At 46.7% G+C, this 15,048-nt stretch overlaps 2 protein-coding genes across 4 annotated transcripts in view; one reads left to right on the top strand and one right to left on the bottom strand.

The window, feature by feature from the left end:
• Positions 1–15,048, bottom strand: part of RBFOX2 (RNA binding fox-1 homolog 2) — an 846,394-nt gene that overhangs the window by 157,167 nt on the left and 674,179 nt on the right. The window lies entirely within an intron of this gene.
• Positions 2,689–15,048, top strand: part of LOC142249288 (mitochondrial glycine transporter-like) — a 91,435-nt gene continuing 79,075 nt past the window's right edge. The window contains exon 1 of the mRNA XM_075320917.1: positions 2,689–2,974. Coding sequence (XP_075177032.1) covers positions 2,742–2,974 — 233 coding nt within the window. The 5' untranslated portion in view covers positions 2,689–2,741. The remainder of the gene's footprint in view (positions 2,975–15,048) is intronic.

The raw sequence follows: 15,048 nt of genomic DNA, 5'->3' as shown, positions 1-15,048 counted from the left end.
CTGACATACGCAGACCCATTATAATCAATGGGTCTGCTCACACATCAGTGATTTTTCACTGAACGTGTCTCCGTGCAGCATACACCCGTGGCCATGTTTCTGCACGGAGACAAGTCAGTTTTTTTTTCTGGCATCACTGATGACCCACGGACCACACTATGGTGTGATCCGTGTGTGATCCGTGAAACACGTACCAGAAAGTCACAGACATATTAAATATTTTCAACTTACCTTGCCTGCGATTCGCTCTGCAGACTCCGCTCTCGGCAGCTCCTGCCTTGCTCATGAATATTCATGAAAGCAGGAACAGCTGACCCGGAAGTAGCTGCAGAGAGCGGTGGGCGGACGCTGCAGAGCCGAAGAGTTCAGCACCACGTACAGCAGTAGTGAAGGCAGGTGAGTAATGTCCATATGCAATCACGGATTGCACATGGACAACCCACGTGTGCCGTGAATCATGGAACACGGAGGGACATGTGCGTGTTTTACACATCAGTGAAGAACGTCAGTGTTTTTCACTGACGTGTGAAACGGGCCTTAAAAACACAAAAACGCAGCGTGTGCACATAGTCTAACAGTAAAACGGTAAAAACGCATCATTACAAGCGCTTTTTTTTCTTTTTTCTTTTTAAATTTCCAGGTTCTAGGTGACAAGGTGCAGTTAAAACTGCAGCGTGCACATATTTCCTAAACTGATAAGCAGTGCGGTTTCCTGAGCTACACCATCTAAATATATGCCGCGGAGCAGAGCGCATTCTCTGCAAGGAGAGTAATGAGTCTTCACAGTGGCGTAGCAAAGGGGGGCGGTGGTTGTGGTCCGCCACAGGAGGCACGTGTCAGGGGGTGGCATTTTTGGGGTAAAAAATAACACCCCCATCATCACCGCACACACCCAGGCACTACCGCCCTGATCATCACCGCACACACCGGCACTACCTCAGTGACGTCCCCGCTAACAGCGCGATTCACTTCAGTTTCTGCGTGGAGCTCACAGGAGTGGCGGTGTTCTACTGCTGCTCCTGTCAGCTTCCGATGTAGCAGAGATGAAAGCATCGTGGGACCTCGTGTGGATGACGCCGGACTTGGAGGGGTATTTGGGGGTTAATAAAGTGGTGAAAGAGTTTTTTTTTCTCATTTCAAATACAGGATTTTTCGTTGTTTGTGTTTATTTACTTTCACTACAGATTAATCATGGGGGTGTCTCAGACGCCTGATATGATTAACCTAGAACTTAGTGGCAGCTATGGGCTGCCATTAACTCCTTATTACACAGATTGTCACCGCACCAGGGCAATTCGGGATGAGCCGGGTAGAGTCCTGGGACTGTCGCATCTAATGGATACGGCAATTCCAAGCGGCTGCTGGCTGATATTTTTAGGCTGGGGGGTGCCTCATAACATGGGGCTGCCCATCCTGAGAATACCTGCCTTCAGCTGTGTGGCTTTATCTTGGCTGGTATCCAAATTGAAGGGGGACCGCACGCCGTTTTTTTTAAATTATTTATTGTACTGCATGATATAGGCCCGCCCATCGGCGGCTGTGATTGGTTGCAGTGAGACAGCTGTCACTCAGCGTGGGGGCGTGTCTGACTGCAACCAATCATAGGCGCCGGTGGGTGGGGAAAGCAGGGAATACGAGATGGAATAATGAGCGGCTGGTATTTTCAAAAGAGGAAAAGCCACCGGAGCGTTATGACAGCCGTGCAGCGCCGCACCTGTGATCGGTGAGTATGAGAGAGGGGGTGAGAGGGAGAGACCGAACAACAGAGAGAGACAGAGACAGAGAGACTGACAGACTGCAAAAATGCTGCAAAACAACGATCCGTTTTTTTTTTTTTTTTTACTGTGTGTTACCGGAGGCAGGCTATTATGAACGATCAGCTGATCGCTCCGGCCGCCGGTCAATCAGCTGATCGTTTGGTTGCTGAGAGAAACATTGATTTCAATTATTAAACATAAGAGCTAAGCATGCGCAGTGAAAAAAAAAAAAAAGGGATTCCACCGCTCAACAAACGCTACATGCTGCGTTCCTGCCGCCCGATGGTCAGTCGTTCCACGACTGATCTGTCACGCGGCGGATGCAACGCAGACACATTAATCTCAATCCGTCGTCCATACAAGTCTATGGGAAACAGCGCATGCAGTTAACGGATTGTGCTGGTTTCCAAAGTGGCGGATTGCGACTAACGCACGTGTGAACGTACCCTTATCGGCGGCCAACGGAGGAAGGCGGCAAATTTGAGGACTGCCCTGGGTGGCAAAAGCAATTGGTACGCCACGGAGTCTGCAGCACCCTGATTATGGGCACGGGCCGCTGTGGACACCACTCGCAGCTCCGCAGGGGAGGACGCGTTGGACAGGCTGTGTCCTGGGCGCAGATCACTGGCACGGAGATACAGTGTAGTCCTCACAGCGCATACAGCTTACATGACCCTGGAAGTCCCCTCTAGAAACCCTCTCTAGGTCAGTGCCGTAAAGAGAATTACCTGATTCCTCCTGAACTGCTCTACAATAAAGCCGCATGCGGTTATCTTCCTATAACAATCCACAGCATAAATCAGCCGCAACTCTCGTAAAATATTGCGCAGTGTGTGTAAAGGACGCCCTAGAGAAGCCATCGCAGCAGACGCCGTCTCTCCTACAGCCTGCACCGAATCGGAAGGAAATGGTCGGTAAAGTCGCGCCCACTTCTTACATCACGTGGCTGCACGTCATCATGCCTACCAGGAACAGCTGAGTGCCATGGCCGGTGTGAGGCAGGCGGTAATGACGAGCATGTGCAGGAGATGTGGAGCCGCGGTGATGACGGAGCCACTGGTGTCTGGGAACCGGGTCACGCCTTTGACGTACATGCACCCGGTGGTGAAGGCGTTCGTGTGCGGCTCACTGAGCGGGACCTGCTCCACGCTTCTCTTCCAGCCTCTAGACCTTGTGAAAACGCGCTTACAAGCGCAACAGATCGCTGCATCCAGAGGGTAAGGCTGTGTACACATTACGCTCTCCTCACCTTCTACACTGTGCGGATTTTCATGTCACTTATTTTTTTCCTTGAACAAATGCAGCATTTAGTGGCTTATTTGCACGCACAAAGGCTTCACTGAATATGCCTCCCCATCCCACAGTAGTGTGATATTCTGCAGGTCACTACTTGTCTGTTGTCACAAAAAACCCTGCACCATTGAGACATCAAAACTGCACTAGTGTGTATTGGGTGTGTTTCTGTCAAATCTGACAGGTGTTGTTTTTTTTTGTTTTTTTTTCTTTGACAAATAGTTTCGAGCAGACCGGTCTGAGACCCCCACCCCACCCCACCCCATTACTAATCTGTAAGTGAAAAGAAAAACACAAATACCAAAAAATTCCTTTATTTGGAATAAAAGACAAAAAAACACCCTGTTACCACTTTATTAACCTGCAAAGCACCTATGCAGGTCAGATGTAATCCACACAAGGTCCCACGACGATTTCAGGTCTGCTACATCTGAATCACAGCGCACGATCGTGGTACATGACTGCATGCTGTAAATTCAGGCAGAGACTGAGCAGCGATCAGCGGTGACGTCGCTCAGGTTAGTTGTGACCACAGCTGAATGTTCCCACAGTTCTTGACCTGCGACCGCAGGTAACCTGACCTCAGGGGACCTCAGTTGAGGTCACTGAAGTCACCTGAGGTCATGTTACCTGCAGTCGCAGGTGGAGGACCATGGGAACCTCCAGCTGTGGCCATGACTAACCTGTGTGAGGTCACAGCTCCTTGCGTGGATCACTCACTCTGCCTGAACCTTACAGCAGGCGTTCATGTTCTATGGCGCTTGGTGTGAATTCAGATTTAGCAGTGGTGGACTAGCCGTGGGACCTTCTGCAGATTATGTTGGACCTTGGTGTTTTGGGGGTTAATAAAGTGGTGAAAGAGGGGTTTTTGTATTTTATTTCAAATAAAGAATATTTTGGGTGTTAACGTTTTTCGTTTCACTTATAGATTAGTGAATGGGGGAGAGGGGGATCTCAGACTCCTCCCATTACTAATCTAGGGCTTAGGGTCTACTGTGAGCTGACATTAGCCCCATATTACGCCAATTGCCAACGCATCAGGGCAATCGGGAAGAGCGGCGTAAAGTGCCGTGTCTGTCACATCTAATGGATGCGACAATCCTGGGGGGCTGCCACTAACCATGGGTCTCCCCAACCTGAGAATAAAGCTGTCTGGCTTTATCTTAGCTGGATATCAATATTGAGGTGGGTGGAAGGAACTGCACATCGTTTACATTTTTTTTTTTAATTATTTAAAGAAATAAAGTGCTGCATGCGGTTCTTCCTATTTTAATACACAACCAAGATAAATGCACAGCTGGGGGCTACAGCCTTTAGCTGTGGCTTTATCTGTGCTGGGTATCATAATATGGGGGGGGACCCTACGACAAATTTTTTAAAATTTATTTTTCCTGTATGATACATGCCTGTGATTGGAAGTGTCAGACAGGCTGTCACTCAGTGTGGGGGTGTGTCTGACTGCAACCAATCACAGATGCTGGTGGGCAGGGACAGCGGTGTATATCCAGTGAAGGTAATGAGAGGCCTGGGAAGTGAATGAGAGGCTGCGGGAGCATATAGCCGTGCCAGTGCCTCGGTAAATATGAAGCACTTGCTCTTACCCCTTTGCTCCGGGTTCTGGTCCCCATATTATATGGGGACTGGCATCCTGCCAGATACCGACTCAGGGTCGGTGGGGTATTGATCTGCGAGTCCTTTCATCACTAGTGTGAAACGCAGGGACCAAACGCAAAAAGAACTGACATGCTGCAGTTTGTCAGAAATTTTTGACAATTAGACTGCATACAAAAAAAACCATGCAACATGCGCACAGCAAATCTGAATTCTCATAGGCTTTACTGGGAAGTCAAAAGTCAGAACTTTCTAACAACAAAACTGCACCAAAAAACAGTCTTGGGCTACAGGTGCACGCTATGTACACAGTGATTTTGAGTGCAGTTTTGTCACAAAACTTGCACTGAAAATATGCAGCGGTTTTCCTCTCAGGAGATACAGAACCTTGTTTTTTGGTATTTTCCTTGCCTTCTTCCACAAGCCATAATTTTTTTTTTAAATTTTTCCGACAACATTGCCGTGCGAGGGCTTGTTTTTTACTGGGAGACTTGTTCTTTTGAATGCCATTATTCATTCTGCCTCATGTTATACTGGAAAATGGGAAATAATTCCAAATGCGGTGAAATTGAGGAAAAAAAAAATTGCTTTTGTCACCACAAGCCGATACTCCTAATATTCTCATTTTTTGGGATCTGGAGCTCAGTGACTGCTTATTTTATGCGTCCTGAGCTGACTTTTTTTTAAATTATGCGTTCAAAGAGAAGTGTGGAAGGGGTTAACGCCGCACATCAGCCAATATGAAACTGTAGAGTGGTTGATGAAGGATAACTTTCTTTTTATTTCATCGGTCTACGCGTTTCGAGGTCAAAGACCTCTTCCTCAGGACCAGTACATCAACAAAAAGCATGGTATAGATCCAAACAGAAGGGGTGGGTGTGTGTGTGTATGTATGTATGTATGTATGTATGTGTATATATATATATATATATATATATATTACACGTGTGTGTGTGTGTTAGTGGTGTTCATAAGTCCTGCATAGGATAAATTGATTTTTCAAGTTTTAAACGTTTTCTGTCGAATATCTTCGATGCGAACATGACATATTATATATGGTTTTGTTCAGAAAACAATTTTGCATTCTCTCCTTGTAATATTTGTAGCTTTTGAGGCAGTTTTGCCTGAAATTATTGCAACAATATGGGAATTGAAAGCACAACTAAATATTGTACAGCTTCAGATCCAAAATTAGCCAATCACAGATGAGGTTCTTGTGACCAATCATAACCTGGATATGGCAGCCAATCACATTCCATTACATTGCATCACATCTGCTGCTTAAGCTGGGTTTACACGCTGCAACATCGCAAAGGACATCGCTGTTACGTCACCGGTTTTGTGACATAACAGCGACCTCCCTAAGTCTCTGGTGAGTCGCTGTTGAGCTGTCAAACAGGCAAACCTGGCCAACAACGCAACAGAGATCCGGACCTGCAGAGCGACCTAGCTGGTTGTTGGGGACGTTGATAAGCAGCCTTTTGAAAGGGAAGTTGCTAACAAAGTCGCTGCAAAGTCTTCACACACTGAAACTTTGTAGCGATGCATGCTGCACAGCGGGAAACAAAGGACCTAGGAATGGTCCTGAACGATTTGTAGCGATCAGCAACTTCACAGCAGGGGCCAGGTTGCTGATGTGATTCACACACTGCAACATCGCAAACAACATCGCTATTGCGTCACAAAACCGGTGACGTTACAGCGATGTCGTTTGAGATGTTGCAGTGTGTAAACCCAGCTTTAGTTTGCTTGTTTTATCTGTAGGTCTATCTTGTGAACAATACTGTAGAGCTTTATGATGGGAGCCTTCAGATTTTTGTCAGCGGAGGATCGTGTGCGAATTGTGGTGCTACATGAAAGTGGGTTATACTGGCCCCCAGATGACAAGTAAGGTCGGCTGTAATCAGAGGACAGGTGTAAGAATTCTGCAGAAACATAAGCAGCTTGGAATTACCCAGGACAGGCCCAGATCTGGTCGGCCCAGAAAGTCAACTAAAAGGGAGCATAGAGTACTGATAAGAACATCCCTTGCCAATGGAAATCTCACATCTCCTCAGCTTCTGCGAGAATGGCAAGAAAAGTGCAATATTGAGGTAGCAACATCAACTGTTAGGAAGAGATGTTTGGAAGCAGGATTGAGAGGGTGCAAGGCCCGAAAGAAGCCATTGATGACAGCCATACAAAGACAAAGGCGAAAACTGTGGGCATTGAAATATTCAAAATGGAGGAAGGAGGAGTGGGAAAAAGTGCTATTTAGTGATGAAAGCCCTATTTGCATTTTAGGAAATGATGGCAAGTCTTATGTGAGAAGGTTTCCACATGAAGAGTACAAGCCAGAGTGTTTGAGCTTCTCTGTGTAACATCCGATGACAGTAATGGTCTGGAGCTGTATGGCAGCCAATGGTATTGGAAGGCTTCATATTGTAGAGGGTATGGTTAATGCAAAAAAATACATAGACATCCTTAATAAGACATCCTTAATAAGAAAATGCTGCCTTCTGCTCAACACCTGTTTTCAGGGGATTATATCTTCCAGGATGATGATGCTCCTTGCCACAGAGCTAAGACCGTAACGGAATGGAAAAAAAATTAACAAGGTGGCTACTATTGACTGGCCAGCCCAGTCCCCGGACCTCAATCCAATTGAAAATTTGTGGCACAAGGTATCAATAGAGATATCTTAAAAAAACAAAACAAGGACCAAGAGAGAGTTGATTGAGGCTTTGATACAGGCCTGGAACCACCTCATCACTCGTGAACATCTGCAGAAGCTTGTTCACTCAATGCCACAGAGATGCAAGTTGGTGCTCAAGAGCAAAGGCTGGCCAATAAAGTATTAGACGCTAAAGATGCACTCAAAAGGCCCTTTTCAGGACTCTGAATTAAATAAAAAATAATAAATCTTAAAAAGTAAGATTTAAGTCTGTGTGAACTTGCATTGGAAGGTAATGAACTTAGAAACCTGTACATCATTCTACACACTGCACTGGTGTAGGTATGGTTATGCTGTAAAAAAAATATCAAAAATGCACATACTATAACAATTTATACACTTGGGACATTCAAAAATGAGTATGGCATACAATGAGGGATTACAAAAACATATGTTCCACCAGCTTCACTGTAGAGATGCAGAAGTATGAAATATATAGCTTTCTTTATGCCTATGCAGGACTTATGAACACCACTGTATATATGTATGTGTGTGTATATATATATATATATATATATATATATATATATATATATATATATATATATATATATATATACAGTTAGGTCCAGAAATATTTGGACAGTGACACAATTTTCGCAAGTTGGGCTCTGCATGCCACCACATTGGATATTGGATTTGAAATGAAACCTCTACAACAGAATTCAAGTGCACATTGTAATGTTTAATTTGAAGGTTTGAACAAAAATATCTGATAGAAATTGTAGGAATTGTACACATTTCTTTACAAACACTCCACATTTTAGGAGGTCAAAAGTAATTGGACAAATAAACCAAACCCAAACAAAATATTTTTATTTTCAATATTTTGTTGCGAATCCTTTGGAGGCAATCACTGCCTTAAGTCTGGAACCCATGGACATCACCAAACGCTGGGTTTCCTCCTTCTTAATGCTTTGCCAGGCCTTTACAGCCACAGCCTTCAGGTCTTGCTTGTTTGTGGGTCTTTCCGTCTTAAGTCTGGATTTGAGCAAGTGAAATGCATGCTCAATTGGGTTAAGATCTGGTGATTGACTTGGCCATTGCAGAATGTTCCACTTTTTTGCACTCATGAACTCCTGGGTAGCTTTGGCTGTATGCTTGGGGTCATTGTCCATCTGTACTATGAAGCGCCGTCCGATCAACTTTGCGGCATTTGGCTGAATCTGGGCTGAAAGTATATCCCGGTACACTTCAGAATTCATCCGGCTACTCTTGTCTGCTGTTATGTCATCAATAAACACAAGTGACCCAGTGCCATTGAAAGCCATGCATGCCCATGCCATCACGTTGCCTCCACCATGTTTTACAGAGGATGTGGTGTGCCTTGGATCATGTGCCGTTCCCTTTCTTCTCCAAACTTTTTTCTTCCCATCATTCTGGTACAGGTTGATCTTTGTCTCATCTGTCCATAGAATACTTTTCCAGAACTGAGCTGGCTTCATGAGGTGTTGTTCAGCAAATTTAACTCTGGCCTGTCTATTTTTGGAATTGATGAATGGTTTGCATCTAGATGTGAACCCTTTGTATTTACTTTCATGGAGTCTTCTCTTTACTGTTGACTTAGAGACAGATACACCTACTTCACTGAGAGTGTTCTGGACTTCAGTTGATGTTGTGAACGGGTTCTTCTTCACCAAAGAAAGTATGCGGCGATCATCCACCACTGTTGTCATCCGTGGACGCCCAGGCCTTTTTGAGTTCCCAAGCTCACCAGTCAATTCCTTTTTTCTCAGAATGTACCCGACTGTTGATTTTGCTACTCCAAGCATGTCTGCTATCTCTCTGATGGATTTTTTCTTTTTTTTTTTCAGCCTCAGGATGTTCTGCTTCACCTCAATTGAGAGTTCCTTAGACCGCATGTTGTCTGGTCACAGCAACAGCTTCCAAATGCAAAACCACACACCTGTAATCAACCCCAGACCTTTTAACTACTTCATTGATTACAGGTTAACGAGGGAGACGCCTTCAGAGTTAATTGCAGCCCTTAGAGTCCCTTGTCCAATTACTTTTGGTCCTTTGAAAAAGAGGAGGCTATGCATTACAGAGCTATGATTCCTAAACCCTTTCTCCGATTTGGATGTGTGTAAACTCATATTGCAGCTGGGAGTGTGCACTTTCAGCCCATATTACATATATAATTGTATTTCTGAACATGTTTTTGTAAACAGCTAAAATAACAAAACTTGTGTCACTGTCCAAATATTTCTGGCCCTGACTGTACATATACATATATACATACACACACACACACACACACACACACGCGCACGCACGGTATGATAAGAAGACCGCCTCCTGATAAAAATAAAGATCAGCGGGCTGGTCCTCTGACTGCATGACATAGCAAAAAAACATTGTGTATTAAAATAACAGAATTAGCACACACATATATATATATATATATATTAGAAGGTGGCCCGATTCTACGCATCGGGTATTCTAGAATTTACGTATTGTGTAGTTCATGTATGATTTTTGTTATATATATATATATATATATATATATATATATATATATATATATATATATATATATATATATATATATATATATATATATATATATATATATGAGAGATGTTGTTGTGTGTAGTTACCAAGTGTTTGTGTAGGCGCTGTACATGTTCTGGGTGTTGTCTGGGTGTGGCGGGCGGTGAGAGCGGTGTTGTATGTGTGTTGCGTGTGTTGCATTGTTTGTGGAGCGCTGTGTGTCTGTAGCGTTGTGTGTGTGTGTGGTGTGTTTTGGGGGGAGGTATGTTTTGTGCAATGTGTGTGTTGTGCGGTATGTGCGTATATTTGTGTGTGCCGCGGTGTTTGTGTGTTGGGTGTTGTGTGTGTGCAGCGTTGTCTGTGTGTGTGGGTGTCTGTGTAGGGCAGTTGTTTGTGGTTCCCAGTGTGTGTGTGTGTGGTGTGTTGTGCAGTGCGCGCGTGTGTGTGTGTGTGTGTGTGTGTGTGTGTGTGTGTGTGTGTGTCCATCAGCCTCTCTTCTCTCAGCCTACCTCTCCCAGCCTCCCTCAGCATCAGCCTCCCTCTCCCAGCCTCCCCAAGCATCAGCCTCCACCAGCATCAGCCTCTCTCCTTCCAGCCTCCCCCAGCATCAGCCTCCGCCAGCATCAGCCTCTCTCCTTCCAGCCTCCTCCAGCATCAGCCTCCCTCTCCCAGCCTTCCCCAGGATCAGCCTCTCTCCTCCCAGCCTCCGTCCTCCCAGCCTTCCCCAGCATCAGCTTTCCCCTCCCAGCCTCCCTCAGCATCAGCCTTCCCCAGCATCAGCCTCTCTCCTCCCAGCCTCAGCCTCTCTCCTTCCAGCCTCCCCCAGCCTCAGCCTCTCTCCTTCCAGCTTCCCTCAGCATCAGCCTCCCCTTCCCAGCCTTCCCCAGGATCAGCCTCTCTCCTCCCAGCCTCCTTCCTCCCAGCCTCCCCCTCCCAGCCTCCCTCAGCATCAGCCTTCCGCTCCCAGTCTCCCCCAGCATCAGCCTCCCCATGCATCAGCCTCCACCAGCATCAGCCTCTCTCCTTCCAGCCTCCCCCAGCATCAGCCTCCCCTTCCCAGCCTTCCCCAGGATCAGCCTCTCTCCTCCCAGCCTCCTTCCTCCCAGCCTCCCCCTCCCAGCCTCCCTCAGCATCAGCCTTCCGCTCCCAGTCTCCCCCAGCATCAGCCTCCCCAAGCATCAGCCTCCACCAGCATCAGCCTCTCTCCTTCCAGCCTCCCCCAGCATCAGCCTCCCGTTCCCAGCCTTCCCCAGGATCAGCCTCTCTCCTCCCAGCCTCCTTCCTCCCAGCCTCCTTCAGCATTAGCCTTCCCCTCCCAGTCTCCCCCAGCATCAGCCTCCCGAAGCATCAGCCTCCACCAGCATTAGCCTCCACCAGCATTAGCCTCTCTCCTTCCAGCCTCCCCCAGCATCAGCCTCCCCAAGCATCAGCCTCCACCAGCATCAGCCTCCCCCTCCCAGCCTCCCCCAGCATCAGCCTCTCTCCTCCCAGCCTTCCCCATGATCAGCCTCTCTGCTCCCAGCCTCCTCCAGCACGCCGTGCTCCTCTGCCGACACTCACACACCCGATCGCATCCACTCACACACACCCGATCGCATCCACTCACACACACCCGATCGCATCCACTCACACACACCCGATCGCATCCACTCACACACACCCGATCGCATCCACTCACACACACCCGATCGCATCCACTCACACACACCCGATCGCATCCACTCACACACACCCGATCGCATCCACTCACACACACCCGATCGCATCCACTCACACACACAGACACTGACGATATCGCACATACGCGCTTATACTCACAACATCCGGAGGTATCACATGCTTCTGGCCATGTGATCCTCCCGCAGGTCCTGGAAGCTAACAGCACAGTACCGCCGCCGAGAAGCAAGCGATATCCCAGGATGTTGTGAGTATGTGGATGCGATGTGATGTGTGTGTGAGAGTGAGTGTGATCTGATTTGTGTGTGTGTATGTGTGTGCTGTTATGTGTGTGTGCTGTTATGTGTCTGTATTTTCCGCCGCTGCAGGACCTTGATGTGTGGATGCGATGTGATGTGTGTGTGAGGTGTGTGTGAGAGTGAGTGTGAGCCGGTGTACACTGGTAACTATGATACACATCGGGTAACTAAGGGACCTTAGTTACCCGATGTGTATAATGGTTACCAGCTTTCACGGCCTCCGTCAAGATCCCAGCATCGCAAGGTTATGTCTGGCGCTGCCGGGATCCTGACGCAGCCGGTGTAGAAGCAAGCGATATCCCAGCATGTTGTGATGTGTGAGGTGTGTGTGAGAGTGAGTGTGAGAGTGAGTGTGATCTGATGTGTGTGTGTACTCACCTGGGAGTCGCGGCTCCGTGTCAGTTGGGCCAGAGCGAGCGTGCATTGCGTGAGGGGGGCGGGGCCTGCAGAGAGCCGGGGCGAGAGGCCAATCCGTGTGGGGGGGCGGGGCCATGGCGAGCCCAGCGGCCAATCAGCTTTGTGTCACCGTAAGGACACAATTTCGGAGCATGACAGACAGACAGACAGACAGACAGACAGACAGACAGACAGACAGACAGACAGACAGAATAAGGCAAATATATATATATATATATATATATATATATATATATATATATATATATATATATATATATATATATATATATATATATATATATATATATATATATAAACAAATGGAGAAAAAGACATGGATCGCCCATCCCAAGAATACATTGCTCTAAAAGCCGCTAGGCAAAAATTTAAATAGAACGTGAGGTTCTTAGTTACCATTCTGATCAGACTGTATGAAGCCCACTGCCACGTCACGGCGAACCTCTAGAGTGGGTCCCTATCCTAAGCCTTTGTGGTGCGGCACTGTGTACTAACCACTGCTGCAGTGACAAAGCACCAGCAGGGCAGGCGACCCGGTGCCTCACAGCACCCATGTTGCAAGGCAAAGCCCCCAAGGCTCCAGGCCGCACTGCCCCACTGTCACGACACCACCACAACAGCGGCCACTGCACAGCACCAACACACAGTGAGAGGAGCTGCGCACTCACCTCCCACTGGATCCCATAAGTGAACACCTGTGCCAAATGGGGGGAGTGCAGATCCAAGCAAAAAAAGGAGGGGGATAGAACATATTAATATAACAAATGCTTGGATCTGCACTCCCCCCCCCCCCCCCCCCATTTGGCACAGGTGTTTTTAATTAGCAGGAGACTGCAAGAGGGGTCAGCCTTTTTTGCTCCCAGTTCACATATGGGAGCCAGTGGGAGGTGAGTGCGCAGCTCCTCTCACTGTGTGTTGGTGCTGTGCAGTGGCCGCTGCTGTGGTGGTGTCGTCGTGACAGTGGTTGGTGCACAGTGCCGCACCACAAAGGCTTAGGATAGGGACCCACTCTAGAGGTTCGCCGTGACGTGGCAGTGGGCTTCATACAGTCTGATCAGAATGGTAACTAAGAACCGAGGTTCAGCGGCTTTTAGATCAATGTATTTTTCGGATGTGCGATCCATGTCTTTTTCATATATATATACACAAACATTTTCGATATAAACATGCATGAAAAATAGAAAATTCTTTTCTATATAAATTACTTGCAAAAAAAGCATACCTTTCCAGAGGCTAGACCCTCTAAATGTGCTGAAAAACATACATTGTAATCACCTTAATTTTCATTTTAGATACATTTTTTTTTAATTATATCATTTTTGGGCAGATTAAATCTTTTCATTGCCTGCTATTACATTTTAATGCAATGTTGCGGCGACCAAATGTAATTCTGCCTTTTTAGAATGTTATTTATTTATTTATTTTTGCTACACCATGTATCAATCTATTTTATATTTTGACTGGGCATTTCTGAACACTGTGCTACTGTGATATAGTGAGTGTAATACATATATATTTCACATTTCTAAACTTTTTTTACCTTTTTTTTTTTTTTATTTTTTTTATTTTACTAGAACCCCAACTGTATGCCTGCACTATCCAATCACTACTGCTGTTCAGAGCAATGCTTTAGCATCCCTCTGATAATAGCAGAAATGCTTCTCTTGTGAATGCTGGAACTTAACATGTGTTCACAAGAACTGTCATGACAGTGACTTTATGTATCAGCTGTCCCCTAGCTGTCATAACCCATAGGTATCCTGTGATTGCGTCTTGGGTCAGTTTATGGCGGTGGGGAATGGAGTTGTCCCCGATGGAGCATTATTTATGAACCGGTAGCTATGGACGAGCACAAAAAATCCCATTAATCAGGAAAAAACAAAAATCACGAGTAATTGGAAACTAAGCTGACCGCAATCCCCTATCTATCGGACAACACTAGAAGTAGCAGTGGGATGTTCCTAAGGCTGGAAACACCTCTATGCGAGTAAAATCGGTCCGACTGGGCTGAAAAAAACTCTGCTGATTTTAGTTCACGTTAGGTCCGAGTGCAACGCAAATGCGATGCTTTTTCTGAATAAATTAATGATTTTACTAGCGTGTGTAATGCGTGTGTAATGCGTATTTTTTACTATGTCATCTGCCATTCAGCTCTGCTACATGGCCGCTGACAGCAGACACAGCCAGCCATGTAGCAGAGCTGAATGGCAGATGACAGCAGACAGAGCCGCACGATCAGAATGAACTCTGGTTAACTTCACCCGACTTCATTGTCATGCTGCGGCTCTGTCTGTGCCGCGTCCTGATTAGCGGTCACCAGTGAAGGACTCACCGGTGACCACTAATCCCCTGAGTGACTGAAGTTAGCAGCCCTCTCTCATACTCACCGATCTCCGGCGCGGTGCTGCACGGCATTCACACTGCTGCAGCGGCTTTTACTATTTTGAAAAAGCCGGCCGCTCATTAAACAATCTCGTATTCCCTGCTTTCCCCGCCCACCGGCGCCTATGATTGGTTGCAGTGAGACACGCCCCCACGCTGAGTGACAGGTGTCTCACTGCACCCAATCACAGCAGCCGGTGTAAATAATTAAATAATTAAAAAAAAGGCATGCGGTCCCCCCCCAATTTCAATACCAGCCAGATAAAGCCATACGGCTGAAGGCTGGTATTCTCTGGATGGGGAGCTCCACGTTATGGGGAGCCCCCCAGCCTAACAATATCAGCCAGCAGCCGCCCAGAATTGCCGCATACATTAGATGCGACAGTTCTGGGACTGTATCCGGCTC

The sequence above is a fragment of the Anomaloglossus baeobatrachus genome, chromosome 8, assembly GCF_048569485.1.
Source record: "Anomaloglossus baeobatrachus isolate aAnoBae1 chromosome 8, aAnoBae1.hap1, whole genome shotgun sequence".
In the NCBI taxonomy this organism is placed as follows: Eukaryota; Metazoa; Chordata; class Amphibia; order Anura; family Aromobatidae; genus Anomaloglossus; species Anomaloglossus baeobatrachus.
Note: the sequence above shows the minus strand (reverse complement) of the source record. Positions and strands in the feature narration are given on the sequence as shown.